Below are 21994 nucleotides of genomic sequence, written 5' to 3'. Positions count from 1 at the left end.
ATCCCAGGGGTATTTGCGTGATTTGAATAACAGACAAATCACACCATTCCGTTCTTGTAGCTGTTTCCACATCACTTAAGTTTACCTGGGGAGCAGTCTCCGCAGCCTCAGAGCGATTCCCAAATGTATACTTATATCTATTCACCAATTGTTTGGCTCCATGTATTAAGTATACGTATTAAGTGCGACACGAAGGAGTGGCAGTAGAGTTTCTGCTTTACAGTACCAGAGACCATGGTTCGGAGTTTCTACGTTCTTCCTGTGATCGCGTTGGTTTTGTCCGGGTGTACCGGTTCCCCCCGCACTCCAAAGACCTGCAGGTTTGTAGATTAATTGGTTTCGGTAAAATTATAAATTGTCCCAAGTGTGTAGGATACTACTAGTGTACACGGGTCCGCACGGACTCGACGGGCCTGTTTCGTGCTGTATCTCTAAACTAAACTAAACTATGCTATGCTGCACAGCACGCACTCGCTTCCCCTTTTCACTGACCATACATGTTATGAACAAACATGTGGATGAGAGCGAATTGCAAACATTGTTTTGTGGATTAGCACACGTAGAATCTGGCTTGCTAATGGCCTGAATATAAATATATTCCGTTTCAAATGAAAACATGCAACTTGCAGAAAGATGGGGCAAATTTTATTTGCAAAACAGAAGAGATGAAGAACGGATGCTTCACTACCATCGCAAACAAGTGTTTTATTTTAATCTGACCGGAGCCATCACCGTAATGTGGTTACTGTGGCCTTGAAAATTATTGTGTAATCTTCACTCGCGTACCGATGCGTGCAAAGAAGCAGTTTCTCGCCTATCTTTAATATCAAGCATTGAAACAACGTAATGGAAACACAATCTGTGGTTTCTAATTGTAGCTGTTACAACACAAATCGTGTGATCGATTTTATAGGTCAATAGCATTGGCGCATTTGAAATGTATTCGTTCAGCGCACGGTAAACATTGTCATTGCAACGCCCCTAATGATGTACATAAACATTTGAACCTGTTTAATGGACGCGTTAGGTTTGTCCGAGGGAGTATGAACGCTGAAGAAGTTGCTGCGATTATTTGAATGCGGGTTATAACTCAGCAACGCGTGCCTTAAACTTTCCGAATATGCAGTGGCATTTTGTTTTATCATGTGTAAAACCAGAAACACGCGATAGCAAAAGTGGTCCACAAGAAACTGAAGATCCTGGTCCCAACCCGAAAAGTCCATAATTTTCCTTCCACCGGTGTTGCCTGAAACGCCGTCCACCAGAAGTTTGTCTCCCTTTTTTTCGTGCAGCAAAATTGATGTCTGTTTTTGTTTTATATATGTTTAACAAAATATGTGTGTCCGTCCAAGATCATTACTGTCATCCCTATTATCCATTGAGCTTGAAATGACGGTATTTTTTTCCTTTAGATATCCCTTTCCTTGCATATCCATGTGCCTAACTAAAAGTTTCTTAAACACTATTATCACACTTTACTTGGCTTTACCACCACAACAGCAGCGTTCCAGCTACCCACCGCCCACTCTGTAAAACAATTGCCCGAAAAATGTCCAATAAACTTTGCTCTTCTCCCATAAACCCCGCTCGTCTGACATTTCCAACCCTTGAAATAGGTCCTCACTCTTAACCCTATTTATGCTTCTCATAATTTCATATACTTCTGTTAGATCTTCCCTCAACCTTTGACATTCCAGAGAAAACAATCCAAGTGTGTCCAATCTCTCCTTATAGCTAATTCCCTCTAATCCGGCAACATTCAGATAAATTAGACAAAGTGCTGGAGTAACTCAGCTGGTCAGTCAGCTTCTTTTCTTCAGACTGAGTTCTGACCCGAAATGTCACCCATCCTTTCTCTCCAGAGATGTTGCCTGGCCCGCTAAATTACTCCAGCACGTTTTGTCTGTTTTAGGTTTAAATCAGCATGTGCAGTTTCTTTCTAAGCTTTAAGGCAGACCTCTTCTGCATGCGTCCACATCCTTCCGGTAATGGGGTGACCATAGCTGCACACATTATATCAAAACTCCATTCGTCTCTGAGAATCTATTCTTTATTTGTGCACCATGCCTTTGTGAGACCTTTTCTATTAGTAATGACATACTTTCGGTTTGTGCTGACCAGTTAAGAGGCAGTAGTGACTCCTCATCCGATAGGTCTACTTAGACAATGGACAATAGACAATAGGTGCAGGAGTAGGCCATTCGGCCCTTCGAGCCAACACCGCCATTCAATGTGATCATGGCTGATCATATTGATCATTTTAGTTTGGAGGTAAAGCGCGGAAACATGGTCTTCGCCAACCGAGTCAGCAGCCATTCACGCACACGAACACGAACACACTAGGGACAATTTACAATGATACCAAGCCAATTAACCCACATTCATTTACAATGATACCAAGCCAATTAACTCGGAGATCCCGGTGAAAACCCACGCACGGGGAGAACGTACAACCCCAGTACAGACAGCGCCCGTAGTCAGGATCGAACCCGGATCCCTGGCGCTGTAAGGCAGAAGCACTACTGCTGCGCCACCGTCCCGCCCTATTAATGTCAACCTCATAGATCAGTAGAACTGAGTGAAATACGAACAGATCCATTTTACGTGACGGAAAACCACAAATCACAGTCATACAGCAAGAAAGCAAACCCTTCGGCCAAACTAATCCATGCGGACCAAGATGTCCCATCTACGCTAGTCTCACCTGCCCGCGTTTGTCCTTTATCCCTCCAAACCATGCACATGTAAAGGTGTATTTTAAATGCTCAAAGTATCTGCCTCACTTACCCCTCAGATCACCGTACACAACCCTTCCTCGGACATTAAGCCACGTTATTAAAACCCCAACGTTTCAACAAAAGAAAAACTTCGGTAATTAACTTATCGATATCTATCATGACCTTACAGGCTTCTATCGTGTCAACTATCTGGGAAAGCAAGCCAATACAATTACCCCTTCAACCTCAACGGGCGGCACAGTGCCGGAGCGGGTATAGTTGCTGTCTCACAGCGCCGGAGACCCCAGTTCGACTACCTCCCATATCCCAAAGTCTCGGGGGTCTGCACATTTATTGGCCTCTGTAAAAAAAAAAGCCAAGTATGTAGAGAGTGTTTGCGTTTTAGGATTGCATAGAACGAGTGTGGGCTGCTGAACGATGGTGGGATTGGACTCGGTGTGCCGAATGGGCCTGTTTCCACCCTCCATCTGTAAAACTAAAACTAAATCTGTGTGCAGACATTATTCCAGTGGCCTTTCCAGGATCAATCAATTTCAGTCTTCAGTGGTTACTCCCATAACACCAGGACTGTGAATGTTAACAGGAGAATGCACACTATTCGGTGCCAAATGAAAATCCACGGAGTGGGAACCAACAGTTGCCTCAAACAGCTGATCTTGGAGAAAGCGGCAGATCTTTGAAGAATATTTATTGTCTGCTGAGAGGAAGTAGCATGGGAGCCGAGGGAGCAAAACATTATTCCTCAGCAGTGCTCTATCGAGAGCCTTTGCCGCCGAACCAACTGCCGGGGCTCATTACATTAGCGATTCCAAGGCAGAGGAGTCGATAACTGAACTCCTTCCACTCTGAATCAATAATGTGCAGAGATATAAGAAAGCAGAAAATAATGATCAAGAGCGAGTAAGTTTAGAAATATCGTCTTGATGAATGGGCGAGAGGAAGTTTCAAATGCCCTCTCGAACTATGAACTGGATCCTTCAAAATGAAGAGCAAGAGAAAAATACTGAAGGACGAAAGTAGTTTAGGCCAACTTAATCCAGACCAAATGTGTAAAAAGGAACTACAGGTCCTGGATTAAACCGAAGTTACACACACAATGCTGGAGTAACGAAGCGGGACAGGCAGCATGTTTGGAGAAAAGGAATGGGTGGCGTTTCGGGTCGAGTCTGAAGAAGAGACTCGACCCAAAATGTCACTCATTCCTTCTCTCCAGAAATGCTACCTGTCCCACTGAGTTACTCCAGCATTTTATGGCTATCTTCACCTAGAAGAAGGTTCACAAAAAAGCTGGAGAAACTCAGCGGGTGCAGCAGCATCTATGGAGCGAAGGAAAAGGGCAACGTTTCGGGCCGAAACCCTTCTTCAGACCTTCACCTAGAAGAATATCGTTTTTTATTTTCCCCTCTTCGCCTGTGTCGTCTACCACAAGACCAGTCCTCCGTCATCTTTGCTACGCCTCCCCTTATATACCTTCAGCTTAATACGTTCAGAGAGTGTCCTGTTGGCGAGTCATCGCAAGCATCACATCCTTCGCGCCAATCAGGAGGTTGGTTTATATTCAACTGACATTTCCTGCTAAGATAGGTCACTTGGGCACAAATCCATTTTCCTCTGCAACTCACTTCCTTCAGTGGTTTAACTGCAGCAAGTTGGGCGCGCAACACGAGAGCACGTCGTATCACGAACAAGACCTGACCTTTAGGAAACTGCTATCTCCAACGAAACAACGCCACAGTTTCTGGATAGACCTGATTCTGTTCTACAATGTTAATCTATTTGTACCTTTGCGCGCTGTGGATTTTTTATGAAGGTATTCTTCCTAATACTTCAGCGTCGGTTTGGCCTGTTGATCATCCATGTAACTACATACGATTAAACTATTTATTGTGTCTACATTATATTTCATCGCAACATTTGTTTCTGTTTGACAGTGGCTCCAGCGACAATATCCCAGATCCCTAAAGCTAGCACGGTGATGGTGGGAACAGATATCACATTCGAATGCGTTACCAGCGAGGTGCCGAACAAAGCAAGCCTGATTGTAAATTGGTGGAAACTTGGTGATGAAGGACTATTACAACCAAGTTCCCATGGCAGAAAACAGGTTATTCCGTTTGAAAACGATAGGAGTTTGCTCAAAATCCTTGATGTCCGTGTCGCCGACTCTGGGATATACTACTGTAGTGTAGTTCAGCAAACAAATGAGATTGTGAAAGGAACCGGATCCAGGCTTGAGGTGCACGGTGAGAGGACTGCAGTGCGGTTCATAAGTCAAACGAGCAGAATTAGTTCATTCCGCCCATCGACTCTACTCCGTTTCGGGGTTCCTGTTGAGCAAGGGCTACTCCGTAAAATGTCAATGGGCCAGGTCAACCTATCTTTAAATAATGTCAACAGTTCATCTCTATGTACTTCTTACAACATTTGAATAAGGAAAATGTTGCTATTTCTACCACTATGTTTGTAACGTCTGTCTGCCGTTGGTTGCTTAGATCATTCAGTTAGTGAACGGTAGACGATAAGACGCCTTTATTTATATATATATTTTTGGTATATATATAATTGTACGATTCATGTAGCACAAGAGGAATCTGAAGGCCAGCGCGCGGTGTTCGGTAGCAAAATGCCTTGTGATAATCTGGCACATAAAGTATCCCAGAAATCTATGGGAATATTGCTTGTATACCTCAAGGTAACTTACTGAGATTTGTTTAATGTTACATCGAATAACTAGAGTGCGTAGAGTAAGGCTAACTACCAGCGAACAGAAAAGCGGAATGAGTTGCTGGTGAAGTGCTATTCTCTGTGTAGACTTAATCAGGCTAATAACCCGGTCGAATTGGTTTGGTTTGAACAATGTAACATTAAAACCATCCAAATTATAGGCGAATTGTAGCTTGTTGGTTAAAAAAATTTATTGATTACAAATAACCGGGGAGCCTGTCAGTATTCACCTGTCCAGTCTAGTTGGAAGGACTAGATTCTAAACTGGACTGAAATGGTAATTCAGATAATCATTTTTATTCTTTCTCGCGTCCCACAGCTTCTCCAGAACCTGTCAGCCTTTCCACCAAAGCGCCGGAAGCAAACTCGTCCAATCTCGTCCTCGTGTGCAAGACAGGAGAGTTTTACCCGGATTCTCTCACCTTCACTTGGTATAAAAACGACACCAACATTGAGACTGGTATCAGCACTAGTAAAATCCTGAACTCAAACGGAACTTATGCAGCGTCCAGCAGCTTGCAAACATTGCAGCCGTCCGGCAGTGGCGCTTTGTACACCTGTCTGGTAACCCACCGCACACTTCAGAGTCCAGCTATGGCTATTTACGTTGATGCCAGTTTTAATCCGGGTAAGATGCTGGCGATGTTTCATGTGCTGACAATAGAGGACGCAATAAACAGCTTCACATTATTTTCATTCCTATTGCTATGAGCATGTGAATTTTGTAGAATATCCACCAAAGATAGTCGTTCTGCGCCTGTTTCCAAAAAGAAGATACATGCCAATAAAAGCAATGACAAATGTGAATTACGTAAAAATGTCACCATAGAAACATAGAAACATAGAAAATAGGTGCAGGAGGAGGCCATTCGGTCCTTCGAGCCAGCACCGCCATTCATTGTGATCATGACTGATCGTCCCCTATCAAAAACCCGTGTCTGCCTTCTCTCCATATCCCTTCACTCCACTAGCCACATTGAATGGCGGTGCTGGCTCGAAGGGCCGAATGGCCTACTCCTGCACCTATTGTCTATTGTTATTCCAGCATTTTTTCGATTTTCCAGCATCTGCAGTTCCTTCTTAAAAACCCTGTGCCATACATGATTACCTCGCATCTTCCCGCGCACAATCCCTCTTGTTCCCTGCATATCGGGGCGACAGATGGCGCAATGGGCTAAGTATTCGGCTGGCAACCGGAAGGTAGCCGGAAGGTAGCCGGTTCGAATCCCGCTTGGAGTGCATACTGTCGTTGTGTCCTTGGGCAAGACACTTCACCCACCTTTGCCTGTGTGTGAATGTGTGTGAGTGATTGGTGGTGGTCGGAGGGGCCGTAGGCGCAGATTGGCAGCCACGCTTCCGTCAGTCTGCCCCAGGGCAGCTGTGGCTACAGAAGTAGCTTACCACCACCGAGTGTGACTGAGGAGTGAATGAATAATGCGATGTAAAGCGCCTTGAGTATTAGAAAGGCGCTATATAAATCCCATCCATTATTATTATTATTATCTAACTCTCTCTTAAATCCATCCAGTAATTTGGCCTCCACTGCCCCCTGTGGAAGGGAATTCCATAAATTCACAACTCTCTGGGTGAAAAAGTTTTTTCTCACCTCAGTCTTAAATGACCTCCCCTTTATTCTAACACTGTGGCCCCTGGTTCTGGACTCGCCCAACATTGGGAACATTTTTCATGCGTCTAGCTTGTCCAGTCCTTTTATAATTTTATATGTTTATATAAAATTGATTATATGTTTCTATAAAATCATCAATTCTATAATGCCGCACAGTGTGTTGCTGGTAGTGCTTCCGCCTCCCAATTACAATCTGAAGACCCGAAGCGTCACCCATTCCTTCTCTCCAGAGATGTTGCCTGCCCCGCTGAGTTACTCCAGCATTTTCGTGCCTACCTGCCAGCTATAGTAGCCCGGGTTGAGTCAGTCTGCATGACCAAATTAACCCACTTAGTGGAATTTGCGTTTTCCCTATAATTGCACGGGTTTGTTCCTAGAACTCCCGTGTCCCAAAGATGTCGCCCGTTGGACGATTAATTTCTCTGCACATGTCTCCTGGTCTATAGGTTTGTATTGTAACCGGAAACAGGGGGGAGTTAACGACAACATGGAGAGAGTAAACTGGGTTTGGTGGGAATGGGTGCATGGTGATGGATCCGGACAAGATGAGCCGCAGGGTCTATTTCTGAACTAGTTCACTCTATTAACTAGTTGGCCTGAAAAAGAGAGAGGCAAATACATATAAATCAATTTCTTCCCTCAATGAAATGTCTTCCGTGTTAAAACACTGCGGATTTGGGTCAGATCTTAAATCCGTTGTTACTTAGTGCGAGATATGGTCAGAAATTGGTTTATATATTTTGTAAATCAAAAACGTCATTACCGTTGACTCAAATAAATTATAAAGATAATTGCTTGTTCGCATGCTGAGCTCGAGTTGTATAGTGGTTCCAGCAAAATAAATATGAATAAAGTGAAACAATATTCATAACTGTAATATTTTAAATGGCGAAATAACAGTCTGCGTCCGTGACTTTGTTGTGCAGACGCGGAAAGTGCACATCACACTGCAAAAAAATAGGCTTATAAAATTTGCTGCATAAGGTGCGTACAACATCATTGATAATTATTCCAATTATGATTAATGCTGATGATTATTTTCGTAGCCAAAGAAAAAACACAGCTGTTCCTCGTGGTTTTTGGATGCACATTGAGCGTATTCGTTTGCCTTACCGTCATAGTTCTCAGTCGGAGAAAATGCCAATTCCGTAAACAGGAAGGTAAGGAAGATTCAGTGTAATTTCCTTCGGGTTCGTTTAAAGAATAGAGTGAAACAGCGGGCGGCACGGTGGCACAGCTTTAGATTTGCTGCTGTACAGTGCCAGAGACCCGGGTGCGATCTTGACTATGGGTTGTGTCTGTACGGAGTTTGTACATTCTCCTCGTGACGTGCGTGAATTTACTCCGGGAGCTCCGGTTTCCCCCACACTCCAAAGACGTACAGGTTTGTAGGCTAATCGCCTTAGTATAATTGTAAATTGTCCCTGGAGTGTGTAGGATAGTGTTAGTTTGCGGGTATCTGTTTCTGCACTGTATTACTAATGTAAACTAAACTAAGTTGGGAAAAACGAAGGCCAACGTTACGTCTGTCATAATTACTCAATAACCGATTAGTGGATATCCACGTATAGAGTGTTTAATATTGTTTTGTTGATTACAATTGTTAAACTAAGTCAGGTTAAATTCAAATCTTACAGATGTCATGTTTCTTTTATTTTAAATCCAAGACTCCCAAGGGGTTACGGCAGTAGATATTTCGCAGTATATGTTCACAATCGTATTATGGTGATAATGTAGTTTGAGAACGCTCTTCAAATACCTTCCCTCCGTGGATTTTAAGTCACAACTGCTTCCGAGGACAAATTGTTCAAAAGGGAACTGCAGATGCTGGAATATCGAAGGTACACAAAATTGCTGGGGAAACTCAGCGGGTGCAGCAGCATCTACGGAGCGAAGGAAATAGGCGACGTTTCGGGCCGAAGAAGGGTTTCGGCCCGAAACGTCGCCTATTTCCTTCGCTCCATAGATGCTGCTGCACCCGCTGAGTTTCCCCAGCAATTTTGTGTACCTTTGCTTCCGAGGACAGTTCGCTGCAACTGTTGTACTCTTCCTACTGAACTCTTGCACATTGGATTGGAAGATTGGATTGGATACATATAAAGGACCTGGATATAAATGCAGATGGGTTGTTGAGTAGGTTTATTGACGACGCCAACATTGAAGGAAATGCTGACAGTGAGGAAAGCAGTCAGATGATATAGCGGGATATGGACCAGTTGCAAAAATGGGCGAAGAAATGACAGATGGGGATTAACCAGTGCAAAAAATAAAATGTACTTCGGGGGTTGAATGTAAGGGGAAAGTATACAGTTTATGGCAAGACACTTAACATTGATGTGCAGAGGTATCTTAGAGTCCAGCTTCATTGCTCACTGAACGCAGCAACACAGGTAGATAGGGTGGTAAAGAAGGCGGATAGTATGCTTACCTTCAGTATTAGCGGCGCTTAATACAAGTCAATACGTCATTATGCAGCTACATTGGACTTTGGTCATGCCGTATTTTAGTATCGCATGTAGATGGGAAATGTTCTTAGTTACGAGTTCAAATATGGGCCCGAGTTTCGATTTCTACTACATTTGCATGTCTTCTTCTAAACTTCAGTTAGCACTCAACTGCTTAACAAGCTACATTATTTCTGGGGGGTGGGCGTTTAATGGGGATGTGCGGGCAAGGTTTTTACGCAGAGAGTAGTGGGGGCCTGGAACCCATTGGCAAATGTCCTGGCAACATCTTCTTGAATATCTCTGCACCCTTTCCAACTGCAATAATCCTTTTAAAACTAATTAAATACCATATGAAGGAAATGCATGCCCATTCGAAAAGATGGACTGCTTCAAAAATCTATACAATTCTTTAGAAAGTCATCAGGTGCTTACGAACAAGACCTGATTCTGCGATTCTGTTCGCCCAATGCTTGTCACAGTTATTCCAAATCTAATGTAAACAAGCTAACGCCCAATTGTTGCAACATTACCCTGATCACATTTTTACGCCTTTGATTCAACATTCTACCAACATTCATCAATATAATCTTTCGTAGCGATTTTAGTATCCATTTGAGCGATTGAAATATGTGAAACAAACACGGAGCCAAATGCGGTTTTCTCCTGAACGGCGAATGGAATATTCCTTCTTCCTAGTGTTTTGCGAACCATTTGGGCGACTGTACACGGTTGTGAGCTAACTACAAAATCCGTTGATTTTATAGATCATTAAGGAGGAGATTGAACATACGCCAGTACACCATCGTAAATGGCGCAAAAGATAAGAACGAAAGGGGTGTGAATAACCTCTAGATATCAACTTGAAACAATGAACAATGAACGATGAATTTCAAATGATGTAGCAGGACAAATAAATAATTGGATGAGCTGGAGACTACATTAACCTGAACCACACGAACTGCCATCTGTTAATAAAAATGTCAATGTGGCAATTCTGACAACTTCAAATTAAAGCGGATCATTATTTCTTGCTCATTGCACACGCGCGTGTGTGTGTGGCTCTGTGTGTGTATGCTCGCTTGTGTGTGCGTGTGTATTAGAGTGTGTGTACGTGTGTGTGTGTTTCTGTGCGTGTATGTGTGTGTTTGTGCGTGTGCGTGCGTGTGTGCGTGGGTGTGTATGCGTGCGCGTGTGTATACGTGCGTGTGTAAACGTATGTGTGTATGTGCGCGTGCGTGTTTGTGTGTATGTGTTTGTGTGTATGTGTTTGTGTGTGTGCGAGCGTGTGTGTATTGCGCGTGTGTTTGTGTGTGTGTGCGTGTGTGTGTGTGTGTGTGTGTGTGCGTTTGCGTGTGCGTGTGCGTGTGCGTGTGCGTGTGCGTGTGTGTGCGTATCTGTGAGCGCACGTCTGTTTAGGTGGTTTGGGTTTTTCATGAGCATGGGTTTGTAAGAAGGTTTATGCCCGTTTTTCTCTCTGGGTGTGAGCGTGCTGCGCCTGCGCTTTTGCGCGTATTTGTTCAGTACTGCAAGTCTGGTCTGAAAGCTTGCAGCTAAATGTTATTTGACAAATCATTAATTAATTAATATAATCTAGTTTAAAGGTCATCAACTTAATTAATGTTGTGGAATTATAAAACATTTCGGGACATGACGGTATACACTAACTATTTTAAATACCAATTATTTGTTTAGATTCCACACATGAAAGGCAACGGACAAGATGGAATACAATGATAAATTAACAAGCAATGTTGAAGCTTTGCCTAAACCATGATATTTCTGGAGTCTTCTTGTAAACATGACGCAGAGCCGTTGAAAATCATGAATAAAACGTTTAGCAGAATATTTCTGTAACTAAGAAGGCGGGAAAGTCATGTGTAGCTGAATTATCATGAGAATAAGAGTTCCGATATTGATTTGTTTTACCTGTTAAGAGTACGCCACTGTGCAAATATGCCGAATCTGACTGCTGTTGGGACTTGCACAAGAAAGGAGTGCACTAACATTTTTACCGGTAAATATTTTAGCAAGCGTGTTGCTGGCAGATGTTGAAATAAGAAATATTAGCTGGAGCAGAAATATGAGAATATTCGGTCCATCTGTGAAGGAATATAGTTCGAAATAAAGATTTGTTGGGCAGATGAAACTTGACTAAGAGAATAATTTTGTCGTGAAACACTGATGTAAAACATTAAATGCCATGTTTCCGAGATGAGGAAAACATTGTTCACACAGAGAGTGGTGAATCTCTGGAATTATCAGCCACAGAAGGTAGTTGAGGCCAGTTCATTGGCTATATATAAGAGGGAGTTAGATGTGGCCCTTGTGGCTAAAGGGATTAGGGGGTTTGGAGAGAAGGCGGGTACAGGATACTGAGTTGGAAGATCAGCCATGATCATATTGAATGGCGGTGCAAGCTCGAAGGGCCGAATGGCCTACTCCTGCACCTATTTTCTATGTTTCTATGTTTCTCCCCGAAATGTTGTTTGTACTGGACGTCTCTCAGATTTCAGTTACTCACTGGAACACAGACGGCATCCTAAGTCACTGACAACTCCCTGGCGCACATCATCTCCTTCCATCTGAAACTCATTCAATTTAACTCTGCTAAAGAGAATGCATAAATCTTCTTGTCCGGTCATTTTACATTTAGGTTTGGGTTTATTATTGTCACAGGTACAATGAAAAACATGGTCTTGCATGCTATCCAAGCCTATCAGTTATATCATACATAGATACAATCAGTTCAAACTCAAGTACAATAGATACACCAAAGGGGAAATAGACATAGTGTTCTCATTTCTAACCATTGCAGCGCATAAACTCCTTAGACAAAGACCAATGTCCACAATGGGGTGTGTGGCGGTAGTGGTGTTGTTGTGCACCACGTAGTGGTGAATCGAATGTAGCTTATGGAAGGAGCGTTCAGATGCCTGAGTCTCACATTCCTCCTGAGTCAGGTGGTTTCCGCTTTGAAACTTCTGTGCCTTCTGCTGATAGTACCTTCTGTCAATGGTATCGTCTGCAAACGTGAAGACGTAATTTGAGCCGAATTTAGCTATACAATCGTGTGTAAAGGAAGTATAGTAGGGGACTGAGAATGCAATTTTTCGAGCCACCAGTGTTGATTGTTATTGTGGAGGAGATGCTGTCACTCATTTCTCTCTGTGGGTCAGTACATTGAGGATCCAATGATAGAGGCGGAAGCTGATTCTTCGCTCCATCCGATGACTCCAATTAAAAAAAAATCTCCTACCCGTGTATGCATGTTCCACAGGCCTGCTTAGTTTCTATTCGGTGTCACCTCCTCTAGTATCTTTGCTTGTGTCCCTCTCCCCTCGCCCGCCCACCTTCGACTCTAGGGGGTGTCACCCGCAGCCGACCTCGAGAGACCTGTTTTGATGCTGTAATTTTGAACTACATCGCCTCTGCGGTGACATGTGAGGAGCAGTAGCTATTTATGGTAATGATTCCAGGGATGAGGGACTTTAGTTCTGTGGATAGATTGTAGAAGCTGAAAGAAGTTTCCCATAGAACTGAAAAGATACCTTGGGGATTTGATCGTGGGATGTTAAATCACGAGCACATTCGAGTGAAAGTGGAGTGAGGGAATCAGTTTCTAGAAAATGATAACTATGGGACATAGAATGAAGGTGATGGGCAGAACCAAAACAAAACAAATCAAAAATGGTAGTTAGACAAAAATGCTGGAGAAACTCAGCGGGTGGAGGCAGGTTCCATGGACTACCCGCTGTTTTCCTGGTGTCACCCTGAAGATTAAATTAACATCAACGTTAGACATACATAACTTCTTAAATCTTACCTTCTTGTTTACGGAATTTCCAATGAACGAAATGGCTGGAGATGGGAAAAACCATTGAACTTGCTTGAAACTGCATGGCTCGAAAGAACTGGAGCGAGTACTTTGAACATGGCGCCAAAACATGGCGCCTCTTGCAAACGGCCTCAGTATATTTCTGTACAATTGCTAATCGGGGATCCGGGGTATTGCAATGCTCCAGTGGACTCTTTTTAATTTCTCTCTGTTGGCACTTCGCTCATGTGTCAGTAAAATCACCATTGAATCATTCACCCTTGAACCATTTGGCCCAACAAGACCACGCCGACCTTCGGCCAACCACTTTATAAATACCTACGCAAGGGGAACTCTACAGAGGCCAACTAATATACAAATCGGCACGTATTTGGGATGTGGGAGGGGAAAAAACTGGACCACATGGAGAAAGCGCGCAATCTCCGCACAGGGCATACCAGGTCAGGATTGAACCCTGGCCTCTGGCGATGTGTGGCCATGTTTTATCAGTACATAGGTAGTCCATATGTACTGAAACAGAACAATGAAATTCTTACGTGCGGCAGCATAAAAGGTTTGTAAACACAGTACTGAATGAATAATATAATAAACAAATAGAATGATTGAACTGGGTCTCTGGCATTGTGGAGCAGCCGCTCTACAACTGCACGGGGAGTTCAGACGAGGAAATCAAGAAATCAAACAATTCACAGAAAAATTGGATATTCCGCCCTCCTTGTCAGGAGTACCAACCTTTCTGACAAACAATTGGTGAAATATTGGCAGTTACTTGTGGAAGTACGGTTCCGTGCATCGATTTGTACTTTAACCTCAAGTTTACTTTTACATTTCCGTTAGCACTCAGCTGCTTAAAAAATAATTATTTCTAGAGGACATTTTACTGGAGAGGTGCAGGGCACGTTTTTACACAGAGTGGCGGGGGCCTGGAATGCACCTGCCAGGGGTGGTTGTGGAGGAAGATGCCATCATGGCATTTAAGATGCTTCTGGATACGCAATAGAGCGATATTGATTATGTCTAGGCAGCTGGTCAGTTTAAATTGACATAATATTAGGCCCAAACATAGTGGGCCGAGAGGGGCATTTCGTGTGCTGTGCTGTTCTATGTCCAATGTTTTTTCTTGACCAAAAATGTGTTGAGAATGTTTTAATTGTGATGGGCAGTTTTGTTAGCTTGTGTAGGAAGTTGCTGATTGCTTGATGGATTTTTGTTAGCTTGATGGCATCACACCAGCTGAATATCATAGATTCCTGTCAATTCACGCTGAAAGGCATCGAAAATTAGAAGTTCTCGCTTCACAAGACCACCTGATCCTTATGAGAGCTTGGGCGAGAAATCTTATCATAAAACTTATCAACTTTATTCGATGTCATTTCTGTTTTTTTAAAGAAGATCTTGTGACGGGATGTGAAAGGAATAATAATGCTGTTTCTTTTTCATGCTGTGAAACAACATGGACTTCAGAGTAAATGTATTTAACATGGCGGCGAGCACACATAATACGTGGCATATCATCGCCACCTACTGGTCATATAGTGTTCGATAGTTGACCGCACAGTAATCATTAACCTTTAGTTATACGAGTCAATTAGTTAATCCCGGCTCAAATCTCCCCGCAACCCACTAAGAAAACACCCCGTTAACTTCTGCAGTCTATCGGCAGAACTAAAATCCACCATCCTTGGAATCATTTCAGTAAATCTCTTCCGCACTTTACACCTTCCCTATTTAACACCTATTTAGATCCTCGGTCCCGTAGTATTTCTGGGAGATTGTTTGTGTCGTCCTAACCAAAGTATTTGTTTAACTGGTCTGCCATTTCCTTGTTTCCCATTATAAATTCACCTGTATCTGAATGTAAGGGACCTACATTTGTCTTCACTAATCTTTTCCAATTCACATATCTAAAGCTGTTCCCCGCAAGCTTAATTTCATGCTTTATCTTTCCCCTCTTAATTAACCCCTTTCTCTTCCTCTGTTGAATTCTAAATTTCTCCCAGTCCTCTGGTTTGCTGCTTCCTCTGGCTCTGTTTCTGATGGAACTGTGACACTCCATCTAAATGCAGAATTCCACCATATTATTGTCACTGTTGCCCAAGGGGCTTTCCATAGCAATATTGCTAACTAATCCTTCCTCATTACACAATACCCAGTCTATGATGGCGTGCCCTCTAGTTGGTTCCTATATATATATATATATATATATATATATATTGGCTTAGAAAACAATCCCATATTCACTCCAGGAAATACTCTTCAGTAGTGTTACCAATATGGTTAGCCCAATCTATATGTAGATTAAAGTCACCCAAGATAACTACTGTCCCTTTGCCACACACATCTCTAATTTCCTGTTTGATACTATCCCCAACCTCACTACTGCTGTTTGGTGGTCTGTACACAACTCCAACAAGTGTTTTCTGCCCTTGGTTATTTTGCAGTTCTGCCGATACAGATTCTACAGCATCCAAGGTGGTTCTCCTTACTATTGCATTAATCTCCTCTTTAACCAGCAATGCCACCCCCCCCCCCCCCTCCCCTCCTCTTCCTTTCTGTCTATCCGTCCTGAATATTGAATACACCTGCATATTGAGCTCCCAGACACCACGGGGGGAAGCATTGACCAGATAATTAGGTTAATACCAGATAACTAACTCAATAGTCTTCCCCAGTGATAGAGACAGAGAGATCATGATAGGGGAGAGAGGTGTCAGGGATAGCCCAAGTGAATTTAAGGGCAAGGTGGAAATTAGTGGCAAAGTTAATGAAATCATGATTTCTGCACGGGTGCAAGAAGCAACCCTGATCAATGTAGTCTTCAATGTAGTAAAGAGTTTGGGGATGGTGTCAACGTACGTTTGGAACAAAGACTGATGTGATCGACAAAAAGGCAGGCATGCCAGTGCCCATGAAGAAACTTGAAGAAAGTGAGAGGAGTTCCCACAGGTAATGTCAAGGATGCAGTCAGTATGGGAGTATTCAGATTAATATGTCTTCTATGTATCTGTACACCTGGTGCGTTTTGCCCCTGATCAGCATGCACCATACCGTTGTAGCTTTTAGTGATTTTGGAATGTAGAGCAAATCCCCATGCATCACCCTGCTGTGTGCAACAGAAGGGGATGGAGGTGACATCACCCTATTTTAATGCTTCCATCACATCAGTCTGTTGTCAGACCACAGGAATAGGGAGCCTGGTGCACCCAGTCATCGGAACGCGATTATGCATTGTGGGGAGCCAATTTCCAGTAAATGCATTATTTTACTTTTTAATATGTTTGACATAGGTTGGTCAGCTAACCTTGTGGAATAGACCCAACCCGCTCAGCAATCCATGGATAGGAAATCCATGACAGTTAACTAAATTCTGCTCAATAGTACAAATAGATATTGGCATTCAGAGTTTATCAGCACTAATCAAAACCAATAAATAAAAGGAGTTTGCTCGGATATGCACAGAGATTTTTGGGGAGTTCTGTGCAGGATATCCCTTTTAATTTCTTCATGCTCTAGTTTAGTAGCCTGATATGTGAACTGTTCGCACTGATCACCAGCAACAAAACTCCTTGTACCGGATTTGTTATAATCTTAACCATTCACTTCACCACATCTACACCATGGGTACAACCTGTGGGGGTCAGACTGAACTTGTATAAAGCAAAAACAGAGATATCTGCGAGTGGAATGCTTGAACTGGAGAGATTATCTATTTATTTCAATATGTATACTAAGTGGCAGTGAAGATTATAAAACATCAAGTAAAGCTTATTTCTTTTTAAAAAAAACACCAAGGATAACATTTCAATTCAATGAGACAGCTCCAAATTCCTCTCCCTGAAGTGTCGTTGCTCATCCTCCGCTTACACCATGGCTGATGGAAGTTTATCACAGCGAACCAAATTATTGGCAGAAAATGCACAGGGCAACTGATACAACATAGGGTAGGGCGAGCCAATAAGGGAGAGCTCACCCCTCAGAGCTAACATTGAGACACCACAGTGCAGATCAAGAAAGCCATTTCCACGAGAGGGATTTGGTGAGGACACTGGGTGCCAGGACAGCAAGTAGAGAATATAGGATGGGGGAGCCTGAGAGGAAGGGACCCCTCCCAACATAGAAAGGCCAAGAAGCCCCAATGCAGAGCACATGTAAAAAAAAAGCAGAAGGGTTAAAAATCCCATCCCAGCACTCAAATGCCTTGACAGTGACAGGGAGACACCCAGTATTGAGAGAGAAAGAGAGAAGGGGTAAGATTAGACCAAAAAAATAGGAGGAAGACGATGGAGAATGTGGGTGCACGACCTAGTACAGAGTCATCAGTACAGAAGGAAGAAGTGGCCACAAAGCAGTGAGAGGTTTGGACACAAGGCTGAAACTTCTGAGCTTTCATATGCAAAGAAGATGGATCAGCTGGGGAGAAATACAATACCAACCTTCTGGCTGTTGTGTCATTCATGGTTTGGGATCCACCCTGGAGCTGATGCAGAGTAATGTCTTACAACACCAATTTTACAAATGTATCTGCAGTGATCTAAAAGCACTTTGATTGTTTCCCCATGCAAAACTAGCAATGAAAATAAGCAGGAGACACAAGCACCTGTGGGAAGAAGGGAACAATGCAGCTTCTCAATTGACCTGCCACAGGAAGCAAATGAACAAACGGGGTTGCCCGGGATTTACATGTAACAGAGTAGCACAGCAAACCTATACCATATTTGAGACTCAAGAAACTGCAGATGTTGGAATCTTGAACAAAACACAAAATGCTGGAAGGACTTTGCAGGTCAGGCAGCATTCAGGAAGGGAATGGACAATGTTTTGGCTCTTCAGACTCTAATGCAGGGACCCAACCTAAAACGTTGGTTGTCCATTTCCTCCACAAATGCTGCTGACCTGTCGAGATCCTCCAGCACTTTTCTACACCACTTACACGACACGTTCCACCAGTCAGTCGATTCAAGAAATGTAGCCGCCAGACTTGTTAAAACATAGAATTTTCTTCTGACTCCCCTCCTGGGCTGGATGTGAAATTATGTGAAGTGTCACCATGGACCCTGCAGCTGTTAAGTTTAGAGATAGTGTGTAGAAACAGGTCCTTCGTCCCACCAAATCCATGCTGACCCATTCACACAAGTTCTATGATATCCCAGTTTCGCATTCAACATACTAGGGGCAATTTACAGAAGCCAATTAACTGCGAAAACCACAGTCCCAGGAAGAACGTACAAACTGTGTACAGGCAGCACCCGTAGTCAGGATCAAACCCAGATCTCTGACTCTAAGACAGTAATTCTACCGCTGCGTCATTGTATCAACTGAAATGAAGGGCAACCTGCAACTGCATCGGTTTGCTTGACTGGAGGACAAGGTGTCTCCCCACACAGAAGCTCCTGCCCCCATTCAGAAAACCAGTCACTCCAAATACAGGGAATCATTGCACATGACTGGCAACCAGGTGGCCCATTCATGACCAACCAATCCTGAATCCATGGGGCATTTGAGCTGGTGAAATACCAATACAAATAGAGAATCAATATGTTTCTGTCCTGCCCATTTGTAATGATTGTTATCGCACGTGACTCACTATATTCAAACCACTCATTAAACATAACCTCACCAATTATGAAACAAAAATTGTTCATTTTGTTTTGCGTTGAATGATTAAAATCAGCACTTCAGTGATCTGTTTCTATGGCCCAGTGTGAACCAACGAGACTGCTGACCTTTTGCAAACCACAATTACCAGCACTGGAATTGCACAACTTGCTCAAGAAATTAATACCAGAGGAGGATACAATGGCCAAACTGGATGGGGCCACACTGTGATCCTTGTGTTAGATGAGTGTGTGGCATATGAAGAATCTGCCACTAGGTGGCAATCACACACCAAGCAGACAGAATGTGGAGCTGAGTTTTACTCTCACATGGGGGGCAGTGTGAGGAGCATGCAGCATGAGCAGCAGGTACCAAATGTCATCATTACCACACAGCTTGTGATTCATGGGATATTAAGACAAGACAAGAGGCCCACTGTAAAGGAGCTCAGTGCCAGGGACATATGAAGAATTTACTGTTTTTTTCACTAGTCCTGGGCTTGCAGGGAGCTAAGTAATTGTCTGCTCAGATTTAAGCGATGTCTCTCCGTTGCAGTATGGCCAAAGGAATGAGCCTTAAAACATTTCCACTAATAATAAACCTCTTCAGAAGATCTTCCCTTTCTTCTTGTTCTTTTCCATTGTTCTGGGAAGGATGGAAAAAGAAAAGTTAATTCACTCAAACACAGCACACACAATATGCAGAACAAGAGGAACCGTCCATGGAGGGCAGTGACATGCAGTAGCATGCAAGTTTTCATCCCTCATCTCATGCTCACTGTCTCCACTCTCCTTTCATGTACCCATGTACCATCTCCCTCATACCTGCAGCTAGCTGCACACGCTCCCTTATTTACACTTCACCTCTCACAGCCACCTTTGTCACACTCTTCCCTCATTTTCTCAGCCCACACCCAAGAGCAGGTCTCCCCATTGCTATACAATGCCCATTCACACTCAACGTTTCCCCCACACATATCTCCTCATGCACTCCCTCAAGTACATTTACTACTAACTTTGAAGCATCCAGTTTCTGCTGTTCCAACAAGCGTTGCTTTGCCTCCCATGCTACTTTCTCTTCCTCAAACTGCTTCCTCTTCTCCTCCAGCTCCTTGTATTGAGCCTCCAGGTTTTTCTTCATCTGTTCATGTCGGCGCTGCAGCTACAGGGGCATGGAGACAGAGAAGGGAGGAGGAGAGGGAGGGTGGGGGTAGCAAGGAAGGAGGTGGCAGTAAAGGGAAAGTGAGAGCGGAAGGAGGGGAAGCCAGGGAAGGGAGAAGGGGAAGGTAGTGGAGTAGGAGTGAAGAGGGAGGGAGTGGCAACAGGAAAGGAAGAAGAGCGCCTTTAGTTTCTATAACACTCTGAATGGCTGAGTACATCACAGTCATGCTCCCTGGGTAATGTCCAATTCAAACCAACCACTCTCTTTCAGTACAGATGTGTCCAGGTAGGGACAGAATTACATATTCTGGATCAAGCAGAGGACACCAAGATGGATGGGTTACAAGACACCAGAATGCCATTAGTTGCAGTCAAAGGCTACAGAGAGAGGAAGGTGCAGAAAGCGTACGGAAGGGTCAATGGAGACGTGGGGTGGGAATGGTGGGTAGAAAAGCTTACTTCATTCTCAGAGTCCTTCAATTTCTGTTTCTTCTCCTTGACCTTCATCTCAAACACTTGTTCCATCTCAGTCTCCATTTTCTTCATCTTCGCCACATGCTCTCGACGCTCTTCCTCCATCTCAGCCAGAGGGCTCCTGCATTAATAAAAGTCAATTACCTTCTTGCACTTTAACTGTGCCTCAATTTGTTCTGGGCAGGCAGTGAGCATGACCAGGCCTATCGTCCGCCAAACAAACCCAAGATTGAACAGCAGACTACGTGCCCATTTACTGAAGTACCTTCCACAAGGAAGTCGCACGCAAGTCGGCACAGGAAGTTTCACAAAAAAGGATGCGCTCTCCAGTTTCTCATTTTAACTATCCTTAATGTTAGTACAGCAAGGTCAACATCTGCATCCTGTTCATAGAATAATAAAGAAATATTCAGCACAGAAACGAGATGTTTTGGCCGTCTTCGCCTGTGATGCCTAAGCACTCTAAACGCATTTCCCTGCCTCAAGACCTCAACCATTGTGCCAGTGCCCGAACAGTCAGCTTCAGGGAGTCTCAACGACTTCCGCCCAGTGGCACTCACCCCTGTCATCGCAAAGTGCTTTGAGCGGCTGATCTTGGCTCACCTCAAAGCCAGGCTCCCTCCCACACTGGACCCCCATCAGTTTGCCTACAGGTCTACTGAGGACGCCATATCTGCGGCCCTACACTCTGCCCTGACCCACCTGTACAACAACTACTCCTACATCACGTTGTTGTTCATTGACTTCAGCTCCGCCTTTAACACTGTCATCCCTGCCAGCTTGATCACCAAACTCAGCGGACTTGGCATCACCACCTCCCTCTGCAATTGGACACTGGATTTCCTCACCAACAGACCACAGTCTGTTAGGACCAACAACCTCACCTCCTCCACTCTAACACAGAACACTGGCGTGCCACAGGGCTGTGTGCTCAGCCCTCTCCTCTACTCCCTCATCACATATGACTGCGTCCCTAAGTATGGCTCCAACTCCATCATAAAATTTGCCGATGACACCACGGTGGTAGGACTGATCAGCGACAACAACGATCAGCCTATAGGGAGGAGGTCCAGAACCTGGCAGCCTGGTGTGCCAACAATAACCTCGTCCTCAACTCCAAGAAGATGAAGGAAATCATTGTTGACTTCAGGAAGACCAGAGGTGGCAGGCATACCCCCATCCACATAAACGGGACTGAGGTGGAGCGCGTCTCCAACTACAATTCCTCGGGGTACACACCTCAGAGGATCTGCATGGTCCCTCAATACCACCAAATTGATCAAAAAGGCGCAGCAGCGCCGTTACTTTCTGAGGAGGCACAAGAAAGCTCACCTGTCCCCCCAGATCCTGTCCAACTTCTATCGCTGTACCATCGAAAGCATCCTGACCACCTG

The 21994-nt window shown here is 43.9% G+C and overlaps 1 protein-coding gene across 1 annotated transcript; it reads right to left on the bottom strand.

Moving 5' to 3' along the window:
• Positions 1-18993: 18993 nt before the first annotated feature.
• Positions 18994-20699, bottom strand: LOC116982649 (septin-7-like). Its single transcript, XM_033035960.1, has 3 exons — positions 20586-20699; positions 19982-20127; positions 18994-19611 (listed from the first exon to the last, which is right to left on the bottom strand). The coding sequence occupies exons 1-3, from the start codon at positions 20670-20672 to the stop codon at positions 19572-19574; spliced, it is 273 nt and encodes a 90-aa protein (XP_032891851.1). The 5' UTR covers positions 20673-20699; the 3' UTR covers positions 18994-19571.
• Between the last annotated feature and the right edge of the window lie 1295 nt (positions 20700-21994).

This window comes from Amblyraja radiata, chromosome 17 (assembly GCF_010909765.2).
Source record: "Amblyraja radiata isolate CabotCenter1 chromosome 17, sAmbRad1.1.pri, whole genome shotgun sequence".
NCBI classification, from domain to species: Eukaryota; Metazoa; Chordata; class Chondrichthyes; order Rajiformes; family Rajidae; genus Amblyraja; species Amblyraja radiata.
This window is presented reverse-complemented; position numbering and strand designations above follow the sequence as displayed.

Excerpts from the sequence above, each read along its gene's own strand:
- LOC116982649 (XM_033035960.1), bottom strand. The coding sequence starts at position 20,672 with ATGAAGAAAATGGAGACTGAGATGGAACAAGTGTTTGAGATGAAGGTC. Across the intron at positions 20,128-20,585 it reads TGAAGGACTCTGAGAATGAA|CTGCAGCGCCGACATGAACA; the intron begins GTAAGCTTTTCT and ends ATGCCCCTGTAG. Across the intron at positions 19,612-19,981 it reads CAGAAACTGGATGCTTCAAA|AACAATGGAAAAGAACAAGA; the intron begins GTTAGTAGTAAA and ends CATCCTTCCCAG.